The 25760-nt window shown below is 35.3% G+C and overlaps 2 protein-coding genes across 2 annotated transcripts in view; both read left to right on the forward strand.

The window, feature by feature from the left end:
- Positions 1–12179: 12179 nt before the first annotated feature.
- On the forward strand, positions 12180–15337 carry LOC117400407 (sclerostin domain-containing protein 1). Its single transcript, XM_034000318.3, has 2 exons — positions 12180–12614; positions 13743–15337. Exons 1-2 carry the CDS (start codon positions 12413–12415, stop codon positions 14180–14182), a joined length of 642 nt encoding a protein of 213 aa, XP_033856209.1. The 5' UTR covers positions 12180–12412; the 3' UTR covers positions 14183–15337.
- Positions 15338–21233: 5896 nt separating this feature from the next.
- The window catches only part of LOC117399487 (D-ribitol-5-phosphate cytidylyltransferase), a 66434-nt gene continuing 61907 nt past the window's right edge, over positions 21234–25760 (forward strand). Inside the window, exons 1-3 of the mRNA XM_033998713.3 lie at positions 21234–21492; positions 21581–21825; positions 22848–23127. Coding sequence (XP_033854604.2) covers positions 21590–21825; positions 22848–23127 — 516 coding nt within the window. The 5' untranslated portion in view covers positions 21234–21492; positions 21581–21589. The remainder of the gene's footprint in view (positions 21493–21580; positions 21826–22847; positions 23128–25760) is intronic.

The raw sequence follows: 25760 nt of genomic DNA on the forward strand, positions 1-25760 counted from the left end.
AAACAAATACAGATATAAAGCTTTGTTTGCTGTACCTTATTGTTATTAAGTATTTCAACATCTGAAATCACAAGAGATCAGTGACTTCTATTAAGCAGAAAACAATAGTAATTAAAATGTTACATGTATGTATACGAGGTAATGCAGGCACAATTCAGACTGATAAACCAACAAAACAATTCTATATTGTACAGTACACACGGTTTTGGAGCTTTTTGTAAGGCTGTATACCAAAATGTTGAAAATACAAAGGGGGGTTATAGTGCACCTGCAGGCATTACAGCTTCAGAAACATATTGTTAGCATTCACAAAATTAGTATATTCAGGGCATCGTCTGAGAAGGTTCACAGCAAAATTAACTCCAACCCCCAGATAACCATAATACCAATGAGAAGGAAAACAAAGCTATCAAACTACAGACGTGCTCAAATTTGTTGGTACCCCTCCACAAAAAACGAAGAATGCACAATTTACTCTGAAATAACTTGAAACTGACAAAAGTAATTGGCATCCACCATTGTTTATTCCATATTTAATAGAAATCAGACTTTGCTTTTGATTTTTTATCCAACATAATATTGTAAATAATAAAACAAATGAAAATGGCATGGACAAAAATGATGGGACCGCTAACCTAATATTTTGTTGCACAACCTTTAGAGGCAATCACTGCAATCAAACGTTTTCTGTAGCTCTCAATGAGACTTCTGCACCTGTTAACAGGTAGTTTGGCCCACTCTTCCTTAGCAAACTGCTCCAGCTGTCTCAGGTTTTATGGGTGCCTTCTCCAGACTGCAAGTTTCAGCTCTTTCCATAGATGTTCGATAGGATTCAGATCAGGACTCATAGAAGGCCATTTCAGAATAGTCCAATGTTTTGTTCTTATCCATTCTTGGGTGCTTTTAGCTGTGTGTTTTGGGTCATTATCCTGTTGGAGGACCCATGACCTGCGACTGAGACAGAGCTTTCTGACACTGGGCAGTACGTTTCGCTCCAGAATGCCTTGATAGTCTTGAGATTTCATTGTGCCCTGCACAGATTCAAGGCACCCTGTGCCAGGCGCAGCAAAGCAGCCCCAAAACATAACCGAGCCTCCTCCATGTTTCACTGTAGGTATGGTGTTCTTTTCTTTGAAAGCTTCATTTTTTCGTCTGTGAACATAGAGCTGATGTGACTTGCCAAAAAGCTCCAGTTTTGACTCATCTGTCCAAAGTATGATTGTGGCTTGTCAATATGCATTTTAGCAAATTCCAGTCTGGCTTTTTTATGTTTTTCTTTCAAAAGTGGAGTCCTCCTGGGTCTTCTTCCATGGAGCCCACTTTCGCTCAAAAAGCGACGGATGGTGCAATCAGAAACTGACGTACCTTCACCTTGGAGTTCAGCTTGTATCTCTTTGGCAGTTATCCTTGGTTCTTTTTCTACCATTCGCATTATCCTTCTGTTCAATCTGGAGTCGATTTTCCTCTTGCGGCCGCACCCAGGGAGGTTGGCTACAGTTCCATGGACCTTAAACTTCTTAATAATATTTGCAACTGTTGTCACAGGAACATCAAGCTGCTTGGAGATGGTCTTGTAGCCTTTACCTTTATCATGCTTGTCTATTATTTTCTTTGTGATCTTCTCAGACAACTATCTCCTTTGCTTTCTCTGGTCCATGTTCAGTGTGGTGCACACAATGATACCAAACAGCACAGTGACTACTTTTCTCCATTTAAATAGGCTGAATGACTGATTACAAGATTGGAGACATGTGTGATACTAATTAAAGAAACTAATTAGTTTGAAATATCACTATAATCCAATTATTTATTATCTTTTCTAAGGGGTACCAACAAATGTGTCCAGGCCATTTTAGAATATCTTTGTAGAATAAGCAATAATTCATCTCTTTTCACAGCTTCTTTGCTTTATTCTATGACATACCAAAGGCATGCAAGTATACATGATAAAATAGCTTTTAATTTCATCACTTTTCAGGAGGAATGAAGCATTATTTCAATGAGCTGTAAGGGTACCAACAAATTTGAGCACGTCTGTATGTTCTGATAGTGTGACCCTGTGGTAAACATCATTTCTTCAAGCACTATTAGCTACATTGAAACAACACTGCAGGAAAGTACATATTGCTTCCATTTGACTTACTTAGCAAGATAAAGCTCGCTGAGATCTGCTTCTCTTTGAAATCCATACTTCTGCAGCTGGTCTTTTATTGCCTGGAAATAAAGAATACCTTGACACTAGTTTATATGTTGATTTTTAGAAGAACCAGTCAAATGTTTGTAGCAAGCTTTTGCTCCATTTACACTTTTTTAATCAAATGTTGTACATCTCTACAATGCTTGACTCAGCAGGTGTTTGAAATGCATTCAAATTATTTTCTGCACCATCCTTTTCGTATGAAGCCATAGCCTGTCGGGTAGCATCTTAATTTGAGTGTCCATTTGAACTGTTGCCAACATACTATGTGTATTGGTATTTTTTTTCAACACCAACATACTGTAACGTGGTGGCAAAGGAAGCAATCCAGGAAGGTAGTCTGGTCTCAAATGCACGGTTTATTTTACAAAGAACAAGCAGTTCAATAAAACAAAGGCAATACATAATAACAAACACAGGATAAATAAAAGTGTTTAACAAACAGGCAGGGAGATAACCCACACAAAGCAACCACAAGCGAAGGGGACCCTGAACTCAACACCCCCCCCCCCCCCCCCCATCCTACCCCCGGGTTTGTCTGCCTCGTCGCTACACAGCCCACCCTCCTTGTTCCCAAGGGGGGAAAAGTCTCGAAAATGAAGGCGATCCCCAGGGTCTGTATTCTTGTTATTATTATTATTATTTATTTCTTAGCAGACGCCCTTATCCAGGGCGACTTACAATCGTAAGCAAATACATTTCAAGTGTTACAATACAAGTAATACAATAAGAGCAAGAAATACAATAACTTTTGTTCAAGCAAAGTACAAGTGTGACAAACCACAATTCAATACTACAGCAGATAATAGTGATAGTTACATCAGGATATGATTAAATAGTGATAGTTACATCAGGATGTGATTAAATACAAAGTACTACAGGTTAAACACATGGCAGATTACAGTATTCTGAAGTACAGGATTAAATGCAGTAAAATAGGGGGCAGATAAGAGCAAAATAAAGCACATCTAAATGAAGGGTGACAGTGTCCCAGGATACAAACAGAGGAGTTCTACAGGTGCTGTTTGAAGAGGTGAGTCTTAAGGAGGCGCCGGAATGTGGTCAGGGACTGGGCAGTCCTGACATCTGTAGGAAGGTCGTTCCACCACTGCGGAGCAAGGGTGGAGAAGGAGCGGGCTCTGGAGGCAGGGGAGCTTAGCGGAGGTAGAGCCAGTCTTCTAGTGCAGGCGGAGCGGAGAGATGAGGTTCTGGAGGTAGCTGGGTGTCTGTAGGCTAGTACAAGAGTCTTGAACTGGATGCAAGCGGAGTAGTGGAGTAGCGTGGGCGAAGCGAGACAGAGAGAACACCAGGCGGGCAGCAGAGTTCTGGATGAGCTGGAGCGGACGGGTGGCGGACGCAGGGAGGCCAGCCAGGAGGGAGTTGCAGTAGTCTAGGCGGGAGAGTACCAGGGCCTGGACCAGGAGCTGGGTAGCATGTGTGAGCCACTTAATTGAAAAATCAATTAAGACAGTCTGTAATTTATACTCATCAATTAGAAATATTGAATTTATTTATTTATTTATTTGTTTGTTTGTTTGTTTGTTTGTTTGTTTGTTTGTTTTAAAAAATAGATAGAATTGAAATGCACAGTCGCAGACAAAAGTATTTGGGCAGTTAAAAAGAAAAAATTGAAAAACCACAAAAAGTGATTTCTATAATTTCTAATTTTTCTATTGAAAAATATAACAAAGTAGAGATTCAGCTTTATAATAAAACAACACATTATTACATAACAAACTGGCCACTGAATTAAAGGAGTGGGAGAGACGCATGAGATTAGCAGAATATTTTTTCAATTAAAATATCTCAGATTCAGAGGGTAATTATGAGCATGGGATTAAGGTTAATAGTACAAGCACATGGACTCCTCCGGATGGAAGAGATAAATGGTTAGATATGTATATTGAAGTAGTTAAACAAGAAATAATAGCAGGACTAAAGAAAAGATGTAAACTTAATTTAACCAAGCTATGACTGAGTTGTTAAATGATGATGATATAATGATAAGACCAGCAGATAAAGGCTCAGGAATAGTGATAATGAACACAGATGACTATATGAAATCTGTAGAATGTGAATTAAATAATACAGATACATATGAAGAAGTTAAAAGCAATAAGATCAATAAATCGGTAAAAGAGGTTAAGGAAATTGCGGAGAGACTATACAATAAAGGAATTATATCAAAAGAATTAAAAAAATACATGCAGCCACATAATGCAAGAACAGGCCTAGCAAGAGGAAATCCTAAAATGCACAAAGAAAATCACCCTATGCGAATGATAGTCGGTACAATTGACACACATAATAGCTGAAATAGCAGAAAAACAACTTAGGTCGCACACTGAGAAATTACCAAGCTATGTTAAGGATACAACACAATTTTTAAAAAGTCTTGAATCACTAAAACACAACCTTCCAGAGAATACAATTTTATTTTGCATGGATGTAAAATCCTTGTACCCAAGTGACCCTCGTAAAGAAACTTTAGAAGCTTGTCAAAAAGCACTAGATAATAGACTAGATAAATCAATACCAATAGCAGAGGTGCTGAACATGATCAATGTAGTTTTAGAAAACAGTTATTTTACATTTGTTAATAAGAGTTACAAACAAAACGATGGTACATACATGGGGAAATGGGAAGAACAATTACGTAGAAAATCGGAAAGAGAACCTTTAGAATACATTCGGTTTGTAGATGATATTTTTGGGGTTTGGACACATGGAGAAGAATCTCTTCCAGTTTCATAAAATGGCAGATGAAATACACAGTAATATTAAGGTGGACCTTCGATGGGCAAGAAAAGAAATAGGATTTTTTAGATACCATAGTAAAACTTGAAGAAGGTTCAATTGAGACTGACCTCTTCTGTAAACCTACTGACATGCACCAGTATTTACACATGTCCTCTGCACATCTGATACACACTAAAAGGGCAATCCCAAAGGGTCTAGGAATAAGAATACGAAGAATATGCTCTAAAGAAAGTGACTATGTAAAACAAAGAAATGTATTAAAAACAAATCTCAAAAAAGAGGATACAAAGAAAGAATTATAGAGATGGAGTTAAGAAAAGTGGATAAACTAAAAAGAGATGATCTACTAGATTATAAAAATAGAGATAAAAAGGTCAAAAGAGTCCCAATAATAATGACTTACTCTAAACTTTTGCCCAATATTTCTAAGATAGTTTGGGAACACTTGCGGATTCTACATAATTCAGAATTTTTTTTTAAAAAAGTATTTCTTAAGGCCCCAGTTGTAGCATTCAAAAGAGAAGCTAATTTAGGTGATATTTTAGTTCAAACAGTAAACATAAAAGAATAATTGACAAAATAGGTTCTATGAACATGTGCACCAGTAGATGTAAAGTGTGTAAATACATAGACAAAAGTAAAAATATAATTAAACATAAGAACACCACATATCCACTAAAAACTAATACCTACTGTAAAAATAGCAATGTTGTTTATGGAATAGCCTGTGAAAAATGTGATGAAATCAAATATGTTGGAGAGACTGGAACTGCTTTATATAAAAGAATTCAGAACCACCTTTCGTTAATTAGAAATAAAAAAATGAATGAACCAATAGTACAGCACTTCACCAGTCAGGGACATGACATAAATGATGCACTACTCCACACTGGGTAGCAGTGTGGAGTAGTGGTTAGGGCTCTGGACTCTTGACCAGAGGGTTGTGGGTTCAATCCCCAGTGGGGGATACTGCTGTTGTACCCTTGAGCAAGGTACTTTACCTAGATTGCTCCAGTAAAAACCCAACTGTATAAATGGGTAATTGTATGTAAAAATAATGTGATATCTGTATAATGTGAAATAATGTATAATGTGATATCTTGTAACAATTGTAAGTCGCCCTGGATAAGGGCGTCTGCTAAGAAATAAATAATAATAATAATAATAATAATAGTATTAGAACAGCTCAAATTAGACAATGCGACATATAGAAGAATAAAATAAAGTAAATGGATAAATAGACTGAACACGATTATGCCAGCGGGACTCAACAGAAAAGAATGAACTAATTAACTTCAATAAATATATAACATTTAAATAAATAAACAAAATTCATTCAAAAGTTGTGCATGCTGATGCGCTGGGGAGGCCAAATCTAGACTGATCCTCAGAGCCAGCATTGCATGATATAATAAAAATATAAGTTTATATAAAGTAGTGTTAATTAGAATTAATACAGATTCAAAGATAAAAGTAAAAATGATGTCACAATATATAGAACACCATTACATCATGTAAGAATAAATCATGGATTTGAATGTAAACAATAACAAGTAGTTGTCATGCCGTCAAAAACCTATAAATACCTCCAATGTTTTGATTCAAACACAGGCTCCCTTGAGAAAGATATGTACAACATATCGAAACGTTGGGCAGCTGGCTCTTTGAGCTAATATATATATATATATATATATATATATATATATATATATATATATATATATATATATATATATATATATATATATATATATATAATTAGCTCAAAGAGCCAGCTGATATATATATATATATATATATATATATATATATATATATATATATATTAAACAAATAAAATGTAAATGTGTTTATGTATTTATTTTTATGTAGGAATAGTTGAATACTTAATATGATTGTATTGTTATTTTTTTACTGTGAAGAAAAAATCAGTAAAAACATTAAGAATCCATATATAGCTCACCACTAGAGGGCATACTTTCTCTTCCAAAAGATTTGGCGACAACAGCCTCAGTAAAGAAGTCGGTTATGTTTCATAATGAATACTGTTTTTTCCACTATTAAACTGTACAGTAACTTGTATTTACATGTTTAAGACTGTTTTTATCAAATTATTTTGGAAAACCATGCACATAGAATCAATCATTGTTTACATGCCAAACTCAATCAGTTTTACAGGAATCGATGTGAGACGCATAAACCCAATTTAGTTAAGCAAACAATAATGACACTATGTACAGTATGAATTTGGGAATAAGATTATTTGGTGTTCAGCGAAAAAAGTGTGTTGTTGTCCTGGCAAGATTATAGTCTGTTATGGGTATTCACCAGCCTCACAATGAAGAAGCCAGGATATTGGGGCCAACATTTTTCCTGTTAGGACAAATTATTTTTATTTATGTATTTATTTTATTTTTTAAAATAAATACATTTTATTAAATGTATAAATAGCATACATGCAATGTTATAATACAAACATATTTTCAAATATATAACTTTAACATTCATACATGTAGAAATCTAAATCCACAACCAATACTCATACCTTCAGTGATATTTATTACATGATAGGAATACATTAGTATGTTACACTGTTTATATATCCTATCTATTTTTGTAATTTTAAGGAAGTAATTTGTTGGCACCAGTTCTAACTGTACAGAGAAACGTTGGGACCATTTAGGACCAGTTAATATTATTGTTCTGTGTTGCTTCTTGTTAGTTTTATAACGTTAACATTCTTCCCATAGAAACAAATAACAGAAATTAAAACCATATCTTACTCTTTATGTTGCTGAATAAAAAGTATTCCTGAAGCAGATTACCTGTGTGTGTGCGTTTTTCTTTAAATAAATAGTCTATACTTTATAGCAAAAAACATTTTTAATCAAGAAAAATCAAGGAGGCAGCCAGCTTCTCAACTGGGCACTGCGGGACAGAGAGAACTTTTTTAAACAAACACTTTCAAGTGTCACTTCAAACTGAAGCATATTCATTATGTGGACTGTCTGATACAGTAAGGCTCCTCAGGGATTTAGACAGATTTCCATGAGCCCGTGGCCTTCCTATTCTTTTGTTCTTTATGCTACACTTTCTATTGTCCAGCTCTCATCAAGCTTCTCCACCCTGTATTGCAGTGTATGCTCTTTCCTGGTAATGGACACGCTCATGCCATGTATCCTGTCAATATATCCAAAACTCACTTTTTCACCTAGCAGTCTATTATCTTCCCCTTTCTAGACCTATATGTCACAGCCATTGTGGCTATTGAGCGCTTTAAAAAGGCAATCTCATATTTCCGGTTTTTGAAAAGTACAAATTGACGCTCCAGCGTATCATATATACTGTAGTGTGATTGATCTTTTAATCTGCCACCCAAAAAAAAAAATCCCACTGCTTTTACAGCAAAGCCTTTCCATCCAAATTCAAACATCATCCCTTGGGATTTTGGTTTTCTTTTTCATTGAAATATAAGTCCTTTTAAGGAAAGGTTTAGTATCTCTTTTGATAAACAAAAAAAAAATCTAATTAGACAGGGATATTATGAAATCTCACAAAAAGTAGAAGATATTATTACAGTCTCGTACGGGGTATTCATGTGGATTACATTTCATATAAATCAGGAAAGCCTGTTTTGGAGTATTTATTAAAATTCAGGTCACTTTAAGATGCTGTAAGGTTAGTGGATACTAGGCATGACTTAAAGATGTAAACTCAAATATAGTTACCAATCAAATATGCTTGCTTAGTCTTTTTTGCTTTTAATGAATTGATAGATTATTGATTTGCCTCTACAATAAAAAAAATACAAGGAACAATGTCCATTGTATTAATAATTAGTATTTTTGTGTTATATAAATTCAGCACAAAGAAGACAGCCTGCTCAGTGTGTTACTAATTCACAAATATACAATTGGTGCATCTCTTAAATAGACTGGGTATATGCTGCACACTACAAACAAACTATTTTCAAGTGCATTTTTCAAAGTCTAAGAAATTATAACTCCACACAAAACCACAGACCTCTCTAGTAAGAAAAGATTCCTCACATTTCAAAATTATAAATCTGCTACATTTGTATCTCAGCAGAAATGTAATGCCCTGTTTTGCTCAGTTAAATTATGCTGTTGAAGTAAATATGCCAAAATGTGATTTCCTTTTTTGGTTTCAGAGCTTTATTAATGGAGTTTTAGTCAACCTAAATGACCAAACTTTGAAAATGAGGCCACTGGTTCAAAGAGTTAAACATTGAAAAGCCCATCTGTTTCCTGTTGCAGAATGATTTATTTCTATGTGATTGATTTGCCCTTAAGTGTAATCAACTGCAAATGTAATCAAATACATTTAAATAACATAGTAATTAAAAACTTTGGGACCCTTAGTAGAAGTGAGCCAGTAAAGGACAGTAATTTGCGTTTACACTCAAATCCAATTATTTTCCAAACTGTCGCTTTTACAAATGAAAATACATTGTTGTAATTTCACAGTTTCCAATTGATTTGAGCTCTTTTGTATAAACATCCCGTAGAAAGGCAAATGCAAATAGCTTTTGTCCAAACAGTGTATAGAAGGCATGTATCTGAGAGGAAGAGATTGTGTTCATTTTATATAGCCATTCACAGTACACAGGCCAAAATTCATATAAATTATCTTATGAAATAATGTTTTTCACAATGTAGAGTAATTTATACTATTCTTAGAAACATTCGAACATACTGCAGCTTTTAGGGGGTGGGTTAAAATACTACTTTGTACAGTTGATTTGTTTCTTTTTTGGTAAATACTGCCATACAAGTTTTACTTTTATTATAATTGAGTATTGGTCATGTTTTTAATTAATATTTGTAAATGCTGAATGTGTTTTTCATGAGTTTACATAAAAAAAATAAAAAAATAAATAAAATGTTGTAATCAAAGAATGCCCCCCTAGAGGTTTTTAGTGAACAATTCAGATCAATGATCTGCAGAACGTTATCAGTGAGAAAAAAATAAACACATGGCAAATCACAGCACAGCACTGCTTTGCTGCCCTGACCTTCAGCAACAAAAATGACTTTGCTGCAATTATCACTGAATTGTAATTGAACATATGGATTATGTGGGCAGCCGTGTGAAATGATTGTCACATGTCAATATACAATAAAAATGTTAATTCTACATTAAAAAAAAAAAAACATTTTCTTTTACCTCAAGGCTTTGTAAGCTTCAAATGAGAATCAATAAAACCTGGGTACGTCTAACCCGAATCTCTTACGTTCCTGAATAGCATAGTAAGTGGTGTGGAAGTGAGGAGGCAAGAGTATGAGATGCTATAATTCCTTCGAAAGATAAATTCAGCTTATTTTTCGCTTTATTGTTCATAAAGTTTGTATTTATTGGATACAAAAATTAAATTTTTAGTTTTTCTTATGTTTTTGTAAAATAAAATGCTGATACAATATTATCCTGTAACATATTTTAGAAGGTGATAGATTGAAGACATGCAATGCAAAATGCATGTCTGTGGAAAGTGGAATTGTTTTATAGAGCATAATGTTCCAAATAATAATTTCAGGAAATTGTATGTTTTTTTTTTTTTAAAAGAATAAAATGAATGTTCTGGTTTGATTAATTGCCACGTGTCTTTGAGGTTTAGGCAACTTATTTTATTAAATTTAAATGTAATTTGCCTAAAAGGAAAGTGGTACACTAAACATATGTGTTTTAGTTAAGTGTGACCAGGGTGTGGCAGAATTGTGACTCTCATTGATAGAGCCACAAAAAAGGGACAACTGCTGCTGGAGTGTCCCCCGACAGATATGAAGAGTGCTCCCATCATGTTTGCCACTGAAAATTAATTTGCCAATATAATGGGATTTTCAACATTGAGCATCCATTGTTATTAAGGCAGGCATTAACAAGGTTCCTGACAAAAGTAATAGTCAGTAAGTATGAAGCTAGCCTACAAACAGAATATATTTTGGATCATATTTCTGAAATGTACTCGGATCAGTAAAGAATATTGCCTTTACTTGTATTGCTGAAAGGTCTGCATAAGCAAGGCAGGTTATGCAATAGTATAAAACACTACAGGGAGTATTGATTTGAGCATTTCCACCACAGATTGATCCCTATAGCACACAATGCGACTGGAAGGACAGAGTGACTGAACTAGGAAGCTCAGTGTCAAATTGAATCATAAGCAACAGTAGAAGTAGCAGATGAAATAAAAGCCAGTGCCTTTTGTAATGGTTTCATTAATAATAATGTATTCTTGTATAACGAAACAAGAGTCACAATGTGTGTGAGAACCGTTTCAAAATACAAACCGAATCTGATCCAAGTAATGAGTTGCAAACCTAATGTCGAGTACAGGGTCAAAAATTCAACTTTACCATGTTACAGGGCATCTGCTGCCAATCAGTTATCTTCATGGCTGGCTGAAAAAAAACAAAACAAAACAAAAAAACATTATACATCTTTTGAGTTGCCAGTGGTTGTAAATATCTCCCCTGAAGAATGTGGCAACAGTGCAGTCTAGAATGTATTTTAAATATAAAGCATATAGTGTATCTGTCACTATTGCCAGAGACAGTTATATTATAATTATTCCCAAAACAGTACGTTTATTAGAGGTCATAGTTTGTGGCTTGGAAATTGTGAAAAACACCTTTTTTTGTGGTTTTTCTCCTTCTTTTTGGGTGGGTGGAGTTTTCACTTTAAAACAATCAGAATTCTATGATTTGTCTGTTCATGCAGAAAAATATTATGAGTGTCAGTTTCATTTTCAAGCTCTAAATTATATATTCTTTGTCATTTTCGATTGCCGCTGAAGCACATGTATTTATTTAATGTCTTTGTAAGTTAGTGCCATACTATGCAGACACTCGACTCACTTTACAGTGCAGCAGTGTTTGATCTACAGTACAGTAGAGCATTGTCTTTCAATGCCCTTGGCACCCAGTTCTCCCAGTTTCAACCATTAACGACTTTACAGACCACATTAACAGGAACATATGATAAGGTAATTCCTTTATGTCAGAGGTTTTTTTTTGTCTCACTATCTTTATATATATATATATATATATATATATATATATATATATATATATATATATATATATACTGTACATGCATACGTTATACATAACATATTGTTTAATACTGCATTGCTTACATGAACATTTAAGACCTGTCACTGTAATAATACTGCCACTTGGAAGGTGTGTCTATTTACAGCAGTACTGACACTGCAGTCAGGTACTCATCTCTGTAGTTGCCTTTCTTATTTGACGACTGGCTTGTGGGCGTGGTCGTATGGGAGGTCACGCCTACTTTCATTCTAAAACTTTCCGCAAGTTACACATGAATGAATGCCAAAAACAACCCGCGAGTATATAAGGAGAGCAAGCAATAGTAATCCCAATACGGTTGGTGCGCATCATTTACTACGTTTTTAGAGTTAGGGAAACAGCCATGCCTCTGCACAGTATTGAATGCCACATTTTAATCTTAGCTTGTGTTCTGCTGATAAACTGTTTGGCTTTCAAAAACGATGCTACAGAGATTCAATATCCACGCCTGGTTAATCCTGTGGAAGAGAATCCTAACAACGATACATTAAACCAGGCGAGAAATGGAGGAAGACACTTAGGAGGTTATGGAACTGATCAAAATGGTAAGGTATTGTATTAATGTATTTATATCACTATTTCTATTCTTCACTGTGTAGGATAGATAGATAGATAGATAGATAGATAGATATAAAACTAAGGTAAACGCTGACAGGTGTGCAGTATTGTAAAGTGAGATGTCAACCGAAATTAAACGTTTCCGCGAAGAAAATGCTTCCTTCTCCAAGCAGACTAACCTGTTCTGTGTCGAAAGGGACATACACACATTGCGTTATTATGTTTTTTTTTTTTTTTTTTTTTTGCAACGTATCTTTAATATACATGTATTTCGACATGTGGTTTTTGCATTTTGTTCACAGTTTATTCCAAATATAGGACACAGTATTATTTAGGGATTAGCAGTCTGAAGACAGACAAAGCAGCACATTGCATTCTTTAAATACATTGTAGTTAAAGAAAAAGTTACATATTTTTATTCTATTTTATATAGCTTTCTTGGACACATGGGCTATTTAACCATTAAAGTCTATTATGAATCTACTCAGTTTACACATTTCAAATACCTATATGACAGTCATGTCAGATCTTGTCATTAGGATGTGCACTTTTCATAATGGGAATAATTCAAGGCTCAAGATGTTGGTCATATTGCCAGGGAAACTTTATAACAGGACTTGGTTATTTTCTGGTTAAAGAATAAATACATAAAATATATAGTTACAGTAGGTAAAATGTAATAAAATACATAACAAAAAAAACAATCTCGCAAGGGTGTGCTCACAAAAGGGTTAATATCAGTCATTACACAATGTCATGAAATAACTCTGGCAAAAACAGTGCACAGTTCATAGAAATCAGCAGACACCCAGACATGGCCGATGAAAAAGTGGATTAGACCGTATTCAGCAAATGTAGGTGTGTCTCTTTTATTTAATAGGAGTTAATTTAGCTGGAGAGGAAATCTCAGATTATATTTTGAATGCTGAATACCTTGAGACACTGCATTCATTCATTAAGATATTTCATTATTATCTCTACTACATATTGAATACTTTCAGAAACTTTAGTTAAGGAAACGTTGGCTTTAATATGAATCTAATCAGACAATAATCTTTTTATTTATAAGTTTCAGTTTGAAGGGCTAAAGGTGTGTTTTTGTTTGGCTTCCACAGACCAGGCTCAGGTTGGCTGCAGAGAACTCAGGTCCACCAAGTACATCTCAGATGGGCAATGCACAAGCATTAACCCTGTGAAGGAGCTAGTTTGTGCTGGTGAGTGCCTGCCTGCTCAAATGTTGCCCAACTGGATCGGTGGTGGCTATGGCAGAAAGTACTGGAGCCGAAGAAACGCTCAGGAGTGGCGCTGCGTCACAGACAAGACCCGAACCCAACGCATCCAACTCCAGTGCCAAAACGGGAGCACAAGAACGTACAAAATAACCGTGGTCACATCCTGCAAGTGTAAGAGGTACTCTAGGCAACACAATGAGTCCAGCCACAATTTTGAGGTGTCTTCTCCGCCGAAGCCCATTCATAATCACAAAGGGAAGAAGAGATCAGGCAAGACGGGCAAGCACAAAGTTAACTGGCATGAACCAGAAGATAAAAACTGAACTGTGACTGTAACCACTCTGTAAACATTTTTCAATTTTTTTTGTTTGTCAAATGTGTGACCCTAATGGGACATGTGATAGGATGGTAGTGTGTACCTATGGCCCTTACAGTCAGTCGTTTGACGTCTTTTGATTTACAGCGTTTACGGTGCTATGAGGTATTAGCTGAGGTTACGAACACCAGACTGGAACACTAGTCTAAACTATGTGATATAGAATGGTATTTGAACCAAGCGGGAAGGTCAAAAGCTAATTAAAAATGACCATGATACTTAATAACAAATACTTAACTGTGTTCAAAGGTCTTTGAGATGCCCCTCTCCAATATGAGATGTTTTGTTCATAATACCCACATTTTAATTAAACAGATATTCCATTTGCGGACCAGACATGAGCTTCATGTATAATCATCCAATAGAAATACTATGAAGTTCTAGCTTATCAGCTCAATGCATGATCTAAGTCAGAAAGAATGCAGACCTCTCTACCGCGTACCACAAAATTGCCGGGGCTTATCGTTCATTCCAACCCTGTTATGATCGGAAGTCATTTTTAGTCACAGTGGAGCCATAAAGCATAATAACATTTAATCTTGTCTGTTTAGAGAAGAATTCTTTTCATCTTTGCTAGCCAATTCTGAATATACTTGTTTCAATGTGTTAACGATGCAATTCATAAGTAGTTCATAACAATATGAAAGCTCTGGTATAATTAAAATAAGCCTTTTACTGAAATTGTTTCATTACTACAATAAACAGACACATAGAAACACACCTAAATTACATATTTATTTTACTCAATGTTATTATTTAATGAAAAACACATGGTACAACAGAATTGTCAAATATATTTTTTGTTATGGTCCAAAGAAATTCCTAAGTTTTGCACCTGGAATTAAGAATTTAAATACTGTATATAATGTAATATATGTTTTTTTTGGATTGTAAAGCTTGTTTTTTTTTTTATAGCATTTTCTTAACTAAAAGCCATCTCTGTTAACAATGTGTTGAAAACAGGTGTTTGTTTTTAATATACTGTACTACTAGAGACAGTTATGTCATGTATAATGAAATGATAACTATATATGTTTTTGTTAATGTGCAATCTTTGAACCACAAGTTCTTTGCAAAAATAAATATTGCTATTTAAGTATTAATATAACTTTGGTCTCCTGTCAGTTTTAATTGTTTACTTTATTATAAAATGTTTTTCTCAATACATTTTATTTCTTTACTCATATTAACATAAACTGCAACCAAAGCAATGAGTTATAGTCATCAAAATTATAAAAAATTAGCTTAATAATACAATATGCAATACAAAAATACTACATTTTTGGCTGCAGTATATATTCTAAACCTCATCTTTGGTTTGTCCCCTTTAATGTGAATGATTTTACCCAGAGTTCTAGGTCAAGGTCACCTGAGAATTCAGGAAGAACTTGAACAGTGCAGCCATGCTGCTTGGATCCATCATTTTGGTCAATTACAACACATACATGTATTTCAATATGAACCTTATGGCCCTAATGTTACCTTAAGTAAGGTATAATATTGGTCAAAAAAAATCAGCAGATTCATTTTGATACATCATTTCTCAAGCAAAAGTGATTTCTCGACTAGCCTAAAAAGCAAGCAGTGAGTTCTTAGACAGGGAAGTTCATCTTATCGTCACATGGTGGTTACCTCTTTCCTACTGTAAAACTTCTTGCTTCACACAGGTACGTGATCACTATGTAGTGGACTACACTCCATCCATACTATATATCTTCTTCTTATTATTTATTTCTTAGCAGACGCCGTTATCCAGGGCGACTTCGTAAGCAAATACATTTCAAGTGTTACAGTACAAGTAATAATACAATTAAGAGCAAGCATATCGACCCGTATGCAATGTTAGGATGCCCATTCTATTTGTCTTTTTCACTCTATCTACACGGTGAACACAATTATCAGCCATTTCATGACACTGATACGTCACATTTTCAATTTACAGCTGTGGTTGGGTGTATATGTAACCAACAAACTTGATTTTCCCACTGACTGTCTAATTTGACTAATCAGACTTGACTCCCACGTCAAGTTTGTCGATGGGTGTTTATTTACTTCCAAAAACAGCTCCTCTTGTTCAGTTCTTCTAATGGTCTCTGGCAGGGGGGGTCAAACTCAATTTTATCAAGGGCCATTTTGTAATTAGTTATTTCATTTTATGGCCAAAATAAAATCATACACATCCTCAAGGGTCGATTTTATCAACATACACCCAGCCGGGATGAGCCACAGCTGGAGTATTTAACAGCACTGAGTTCATCGAACCACCTTCTCTCAGGTGTAAGCCTGGGATAACCAGAGTTAGGTGCTTGTTGCAATCAATCAAGGGTGATTTCCTAGTGCTGTAAAATACCCCAATAAAATCCAGCTGTGGCTTACCCTGGCGGGGTATAGGTTGATCAGATCAACCCCATATCATTTGTTTTCTCAAAAAAAAAAAAAAATCCAGTTAATGTACAGCATATTATAATACACTCTTTATATTTGAAGTTTGAGATGTTATTGTGCATTATTATGCCCATCTGCTTCATCATGCGCTCTCTGGATCCAGGCCTTACTGGTTGTTTATCTAAGGGTTAATGGCAATTAGATATCATGGGGGGCATGTAAGTGGGGCATGTTGTATAAAATATTCATATCAGAATACCAATACAAGCAGACAGAATGTGCATTTCCACATTTACTCAAAGTGCTTTAAGGAGAGCTCTTCATTGAATATTTGGCAACACTTTGAAACGAAGACTGCAAATGTTACAAGAAGGTGTGGAATTTCTTTCAATTAGGAAAAGTAATGACGGTGTTATAATATTTCTATTATAAAGATACAAAGGGTTGAGTTTCAGCTTCATTGATATAAAACTGTAGCCTGAGGTTTATTTAATCCTTTGTAAAGATTTATGAGTCAGGCAGACATTCTGTCGGTATAATCAACATCTTGGTCTTGATTATGATCTTCTGTCAATCTTTTTGATTTGTGTTAAAAATTGTTCTGAGTAGTTCCCTGTTAGTTTTATACTGTTATAATTATTTAATTAGAAATGTATTATAACCAGTGGTCCAGTACCCAGGGTTCCAGTCGCTAGGTAAGAATAGACACAAGACGATCCTATCACTTTTCAATTCTATTTTTCATTGGTCAGTATTTGTAGTAACAAAATCAACCTTATCCTTGTCCAAGTTGTATTTTTTCAGTTTTTGTCAAAGTAACAGTGTCCCATTGTATGTTTTCTATGTGAATATATGTTATATACTGTATCTTCTTGAAATATTATGGCTTCACTATTAAACACGTGTCTGAATATGGAATCTACAGAAACACCCTACTATTATACTATTTTTTTACAAGGTTATATCTTCCAAAATATGTTGTATGTCATCTTGAAATGCTTTGCACACAGAGGCCAGGCCCTTTTTTTAATGAGCCTCATTTTGCAATCGTGACACTTCAGCTATTAATCTGTCAACAAAATTATAAAGCCAAGTGATTAGAAGAGGATTTTCTTAAATAGTTGCAGCCTGGAATTGGTACCATTTTTTATTTTTTAAATAACTTAGTGTTGAATAATTTGATCACTTTTTAATAGGAAATGTGATTACCTTCTGCAAACAATTTCAGCTCCTGACAGTCAAAGCACTATAAGATTGCCGTGCAGTAGTTTGATCATGCAACCCATCTCCAACCATGATGTCTCATTATATGAATGGATCATTGCATTGCAAAATTTCACTTTGTCTGCATCTTTTTGTGTTTCCGTATGCCTTTACATTTTACCACTCATTTATAAAATAAAACCTATGATCCAAAACAGAGCAACTTTTTTTTACTTTTGAAGAGTCAGGTACAAATGAGATTTCTATTGCTTTTAAAGTAAGTCTGAAATAGTGGTTCATGACAGCCATCAAAGTAGTAGAGTAGAACCTATGATACAACTTTCTAAAGAAATCCATTAAACAGCTGTTAAATTCCTGCAATCCTTTACAGGGGATTATTATTATTATTAGTTTATTTATCCTTTATCCAAGGTGACTTACAGAGAGTAGGGTGTGTGAACGATGCATCAGCTGCAAAGTCACTTACAACTACGTCTCACCCGAAAGACGGAGCACAAGGAAGTTAAGTGACTCGCTCAGGGTCACACAATGAGTCAGTGGCTGAGGTAGGATTTGAACCGGAGACCTCCTGGTTATAAGCCCTTTTCTTTAACCACTGGACCACACAGCCTCCATTGCAGATGTTAAGATAATTGATGATGATGTTGTCTGTGGTAACTAACGGCAACTTATACTCACAAAAAACTACTGATATATAATAAAACATGATGTGCAACCAAATTTGGAGCTTGTCAACATGAGCTAATCTGTGTTTGTTTGTGACAGAAAGTTCAATAAGGTGTCCTTTGGCCATCACATGCGAGGCATTTGTCTGAACTCTGATGCATTGGTCTTTCAATTTCTCATAACAATTGTCATCAAGAAGTACACAGTATCCAGCAAATTGACTCCTTCTTGCCAATGTTGGTTCAGTGATCTCCTGCATAACGTGAGGCAATCACAACAGTTGCTGTTTCAGAAAATACATCTTGTAGCAGAGCGGATCTCTGCCTGGAAGAAATGTGTTGGGGATTGGCAGGGATAGGGTTAATTTCTGTTCCTGCCAGAGAAAGGTGGGGGTGTGGCTATGTTCGCACAGCCACAGATGTAATTCATTTTTCTGTTAAAGTGCCACCTGCCCATAGCAGGTATTTAACCAGAGGAAAATGTTTGTCCTGGGCAGTCTCCAGTCTGTGAGAAGAGCCTGTGTGGTTTAAAACAAACAAACAAACAAAAACAAACGGTAGTGTGAACCTTTTTGTTTGTGATGTACCATGTATGTTTTGTAACTGGTAAACAGCTTAGCTGTCCAGTTGATTAGTTTAAGGACTGAAAAAAGGGTAGTTAGTACTCCTTTAGTGAGTTAGGTTTTTGTTTTGTTCTTTTTATTTTTATTTTTTTTTCTGCAACGAATAAATTGAAGCACGAAAGTGTTGTTTAAAAATAATATTCTTGTCTCTGGGTCTGCTTAAAAAGGGCTATTGAACCTTTAAAATAAGAACAATCTTTCACAATCTATATACATAAAGACAAAGATACACATTTTTCATCTGTTTCAGTCAGATTGCAACCTTACAGAAAAACTGTGTTTGCTTTTTTTTAGGAAAGGCACACTTCAAGTTTAAAGAAAGGACTACTGACCGTGCCGGGAACTACTGGAAGCAAATGGTAATGAATGGAGGAAGACAATGTCTGCAGAGGAATCTGACATCTGAAAGATGTCATTCAATGCATTAATTAACTTAACACTGAATATGTGAACAAACTATTGACCAGAACAGTAAACAATGAGTTACACATAATGTATCTTGTAAATTATTGGGGGGGTGGGGGGGTGGGGGGGTGGGGGGGGGGGGGGGTATCTACAACATGATGGCAGAATTAAAACCTCAAAATTTTGAGCACAAATATTGGCTAGTTACATGACAGTTTTTATGCTAATTACAGCAGGGTCCAATGAATCACATTTTGATTCTAAATATTTTACAGTTTGAAATAAAACTCTAAATGCACTTGTGCTGTTGTTAAATCATTGTGGTTTTGAGTTTAAACTGATTTTCTCCTGTTTTTATTTGAAGATATACAGCAGTAGACAACCCTTTCCCTGATGGTTCTTGGTGGTGACAAAATGTAACATTCAAGCAAGGGTCATATTTCCCCAATGCATGCACATAACATAATCTCATGAAAGGCACATTTTCTCCATTAAAATTTAAATATTCATGATTTACCCTACACTGTGATGATAGAAAACTATAAAACATGCACACACTCAAATGTCTTATCTTGGACTGCATTTCTTAAAGCATTAGTAGATTCCAAATGACATAAGACTCACAAATGTAATCCTTGGCATGCATAACAACATAACATTACTTGTAAGGAACAATGAAGCTGTTTGTTTTTACTGTTTTGGATTGGCAGGTGCTTGATACATGACTACTGAAGAGACAATTAAGAGGATATAGGCATTCCAATTCAAGCCAATAAACACCTGCCAGTAATATGATTTATTGAAATTCAACTTCATGATTCCCAGACTTACACAATGCTTGGAAAGGAAATAATATCTAGAACTGGAATCTTTATATCCTGAAAAAAGGCAGATCTTCAAAACAAAAGAGAGGGGTGGGTGGAAAGGGGACAGTCTACATACAGGACCAAACTCTAAGAAAAATGTAGTATTCCTGTTGGAATTCCAATATTTAGATTTTTATGTGAGGATTTGGACACCAAAATAATTCTCATTCATCTCACTTGTAGGGACTTAAGTGAACTATGAAATTTGAATACATTGTAATGATTTGTGAAGTCAAAGTAAATCTGGATGGTTGAGTGGTCCATATAATCTCATCTTGTTCCAAATGCTGTGGGCTGCCAGTCTCATCTGCAATCTAATCTGAAATTTAACTCTGCAATGACATTTTTGTGTAATTCCCATTTATTAATCTTTACCAACCTCTATTGTCCTGATGGTAAACTAAAAGGTGGAACCCATTCCTGCCAGCCTGCGATAACTTGGGGAGGATTCAAACTACAACACATTTGTAATGGTAGCCTAATAGTTAATATTATATTATTCCCTTGAGCAACAATATATGGGTATGGTGTTGACGGCAATATCATTTTATGAAGGCATTCAAATTATAGCATACTGTCAAACATAAATGCTATGTTGTTTTCACTAATATAAATTACATGGAAACTAGGTAACAAATGCTGCAAATACATGTAGCCTATTGCACTGAAGTATCAATGTATACGTTCATTATATTTATTAATTACAAGCGAAGCACAAAAAACCCTGGACGTAATCAACACCTAGTCATTGTATGCACAAAGAAACCTAGCGTTGTTAAGGATTAAGAACAGGTTTATTTCTTTCTATGGAATTCCACTGCGAAATTATTAGTTGAGTGAATTATTTTTTTTCTAAATTAAATGGCCATTTAATGGGTGATTTTTGCCCCCAGTTGTTTTCGTTTTAAACATACAAAGAGCGTTAAGTTGAACAGACCCAGTCGTACACGAACAACAATTACAGAATATCCCCACACCACATTGCTTATCAGGCTGAATAGTCGTGTTTCATCCTACCACGTCATTGCAGAATTATTGCAGGCAGCTGCTGCGACTTTCTTCTCCCTAAAACAAACAACGGCGTTTGTGGTAAATTCACAGTTATTTACTATTTATTTAATTGTTAGAATTATCGTATTGCCTTTTTTCTGTCTAAGTAACTTCTCTGTTCCCACAGCTTTTCTGTATGGAAACCGACAGAAAATACCCCCACAAGGCCAAGGCCATCAAACCAGCGACTCGCATTACAACCGAGCCCGCTTTGAATTGCAGCTGCACTGATAGCAGAATGGTCGGTTTCCCGGTGGCTGTAGTGCTACCAGCGGGAGGGTCTGGGGAAAGAATGGGACTGTCGACCCCCAAGCAGTTTTGTGATTTTTTGGATAGACCATTGATAAGCTTCACCATTGAAGCCTTCGAGAGGTAATCAATACGGACTTCTCAGCTCAATTGATGCTTTTAAAAATCGTCATCCTAATGTACCGTCACATATTATCAAACAACCGACCGCTAGACAGAGATAGCAATATTTTGGGATATTCAGCTGTGACAAACGCATATTTTGTTGTCAGTGTAGTGAAACCGGTATTTTTTTTTGTTCTTGGAGTGTAAAGGTTTAGGACTTTCACAGACCAAATTAACATCCTGTACCTGTGAAATCTGATCCCTTCTCTAGCCTTGCAGTCGAATAAAGTGTATTTCCTACACTTTCATGGCACTTTTAACTGATCAGGAAAAAAACCCCGTTAACCTTACATTATGAGTCCCTGTGTAATTGTGTTTTCTTTCGATATGACTCAAGACTACAGCATACATTTTAAACGGTAAAAATGCACTCAAGCAACTACTTGCATCATTTGCAGTCAAGCGGGAATTTGCAGAAAGGAAACCATTCCACAACTTATCTGATGGCGGAGTCAAGCGATTTAAACGTAATTAATTTTAAAATAAATGTATCAGAACGAGTATTCACACGCCTGTATATAGCACTAGAGGTAAAACTGCACGGTCCTTTACTGTGTAATCGCCTGAGTGATGTGTCTGCATCAAATGCATCACCTGTTTAAAAGTAATTAACAATGACAGTGTATCATGGCTCGAATGGCTGAATATTGCGCGACGTGTAGCTTTGCAATGTGCTTTTCCATACATACCTTTGTTTCATTCTGCTGTTATCAGCTGCCACAAATAATACACATGGAGCAATCATTAAGTATAGAAAGCCATACAGGTTTTATCCCTGGGTCTTGCTCTTTTTCAATATTTTACACTAAATAATAATAATAATAATAATAATAATAATAATAATAATAATAATAATAATAATAATGTAGCTTAGGTAGGTCAGTTAATTGACTACCGTTACAGAACACAGCAATATAACATGCCCCATAACTATAAAGCAACACAGTGTAAGTAACTAAACATTGTCCTTTTTTTTACAGAATTAATTGGATTCAAAACATCATTGTTGTCGTGGCAAAAGAGTGCATTGATTTGATGAAGACTATCATTCACAAATATAGTCACAAAAGAATTACATTGGTTGTTGGAGGACAAACACGGCACAGATCCATTTTCAATGGCCTCAAAGTCTTCACAGACAGCCAGGTTTATGATTCCAAGCTGACAAAACCAGAAGTCGTCATCATCCATGATGCAGTAAGACCTTTTGTGGAGGAAGATCTGCTTCTTAAGATAGCCACTGCAGCTAAAGATCATGGGGTATGTACTTTCCACATTATACCTAAATGAAAATGTCACATTTTTGTAAGGACTTTTAAAAGAAGTGTTCCTACCCCCAAGTAAGCCACACTCTTTACCTTGAACATGTTTTCCTCCAGATTTCCATTTTGAACCGCTTTGGTCAGTTTAAGTTTCTTCCATTTGCAGTAAAACAAAAAGAAAAAACATGTATTCACGTTATTTACCCCAAAACATGAGTGTGACAATTAAAATGTTATAAAAATAATGAATACTAAATATATGTGTAGTGTTGTGGGCTCTGTTCCCTTTAAGTTGTGCATTATGACTAAGATGATGTCCCCAGCTAGAGTTGTCATTTGAATGGAGTCTGTAACAGCCAGTCTGTAGTAGACAGTACAGAAGCTTCAGGGAGTTTAAAATCCTAGCCTTACCTCATCATTTAACTACACCAAGTCTTTTCTGTTACTAATCTTAAAAATAAAAGCAGAAGCTGCATCTGGGGTCAGTGAAGAGCATCAGGATTAACTTGAAATGGACAACATTTAAACTTCAGAACTCTATTATGTGTTTAGGTTTATCCACTGTTTATGTATAAATAAGTTGTACAGTAATATGTTTTTGAGCAATTGTATGTTGGTCTTAAAGTTAAAGGTCATAAAGGCTACCATTACTGTTTCCTCTGTATCACAAAGGGCCTTATTTGGTATTTAAGGTCAAATATACCTCTTATCCAGATCTGTATTGATGTGGTCAGCTTGTTTTTGGTCAGCTTGGTAGCAGGTAGGGAAGGGAACTTCTTTAGCCAATCCCCTTTACATTGTTGAATAGAGTATTCATTGCATTCCCATGTATTAACACTGGCTTAGAGAAACTGAAATGTAGCTCCAGATACAGTGATTTTTGTGTAATGTCACACAAAACAATGCTAACTCTCTTTCAATTTGTTTCCACTTTTTTCAGTAGTGTAAATGTTTGCAGCATAGGGTGCACTATAGAGCAGGTTAGATTATTTTATTTGTATAATCAGTTTTTAACCTTTAATCTCCTTCAAAAGTATTGTTTTTACTGATTTACAGAGAATTTAAAGAGAAAAACAATTGTTATTGATCAGTTCTTCAGAATATTAATTGGGAGATCCCTTACAGTTCAAACTTTCAGGACTGAGGAGAATGTGTAGCTCAGGGTTTGTCCAATCCTTATGCTCCAGTCACCCAAGCACATACGTGTACAGTCGGTGCCGCCTAATTGGGCTACTGATAATCAAATTTTTTGCTTAAATGGGATACCATTCTGGGAGACTGTTCATCCCAATCCTATTTATGTAGTTTAATTGGGTCGTGACTTTGTTTAATTGGGAGATAGTATTTTCAAATGATGAACGGGGATCGCTTTTCAGAGCAAGACAGTTTCACATAGAACAGAAAAGTAATTACGCTGTGAATTGCGTAAATTGCGTAAACCGTGTTGAACTCTTGAAGGAGCTGGAGTCTCGGGCTTCTGTAGCAAAGAAAGTTGGCATATCAACATCGCAGGTGCCTCTCCTGTGATAAGATGGAATTTCATTAATTTTAATTTCATGAAAAAAAAAAAAAAAAAAAAGATTAATTTTGTTTAGGAATAAAAAAACAAAACACTTGACTCATTTTAAATGATATATTTAACATTTATTCATAATGTGATGTAATTCCATTCTTTTTCTTTTCATTTATAAACAAAAAGTGTGAATCTCAAACTTCTCACGTTTAATTGGGACAGCCGCTTATTCAGGATATTTTTACTTCTCCAGAGGCACCCCGATTAAAGCGGCGCTGACTGTATAAAGATAAAGTAAGAGTGTAATTTGTCTTGTTTTAAATTCTTTCTTGTCAGGACACATGGTCTCCCAACCATATTTGCCTGTGTTGAACAAGCTACAACAAAAAACAAAGGTTGTTGTTCGTTTTTTGTATTCAGAAGCTGAAAAATAAATGAAAAATGTACTAATCTGTTTTTTGTTATTCAAAAGTTGGAAAATGAATAACAAAAACCAACTGGTTTGTTATTAGTTTTTTGTTGTAGGCTTTGTGGTCCAGTGGTTACAGAACAGTGCTTGCTACCAGGAGGTTCCCAGGTCAAATCTCGGCTCAGCTACTGACTCACTGTGCGTGACCCTGAGCAAGTCACTTACCTCCTTGTGCTTTGTCTTTTGGATGAGACTGAAAACCGAGGTCCTATCGTAAGTGACTGTGCAGCAGCAGTTGTTGATGCATAGTTCAACCCCTAGTCTCTAAGATGCTTTGGATAAAAGTGCCTTCTAAATGACTAATTCATAATAGTTAATATTATTCAAAAGCTGAAAAATAAAAAAAAAAGAACTAGTTTGTTTTAGTGCTGGGACGATAGTGTTTTTTTTTACTATCGATGCATCGTTTTCATAAAGACCCGATGCATCGTTTTTTCATAACGCAAAAGAAACGTGTAAATAATAAGTACATATATCTTCATCAAATCTAATCACAAAAAGTAAACGTTTCTCCAGTTGAACTTAAAACTAAACATTTCTAATTATGTATGTCTAGTCACACTGTCGGTGAGGTTTCACAGAAAGTTAATAAAACATTACAAATATTACTGTCTTACCTTAAGATTAGAGAAATAAAAAAAAAAACTCC

This window comes from Acipenser ruthenus, chromosome 4, assembly GCF_902713425.1.
Source record: "Acipenser ruthenus chromosome 4, fAciRut3.2 maternal haplotype, whole genome shotgun sequence".
In the NCBI taxonomy this organism is placed as follows: Eukaryota; Metazoa; Chordata; class Actinopteri; order Acipenseriformes; family Acipenseridae; genus Acipenser; species Acipenser ruthenus.

Excerpts from the sequence above, each read along its gene's own strand:
- LOC117400407 (XM_034000318.3), top strand. The coding sequence starts at position 12,413 with ATGCCTCTGCACAGTATTGAATGCCACATTTTAATCTTAGCTTGTGTT. Across the intron at positions 12,615-13,742 it reads TTATGGAACTGATCAAAATG|ACCAGGCTCAGGTTGGCTGC; the intron begins GTAAGGTATTGT and ends TGGCTTCCACAG.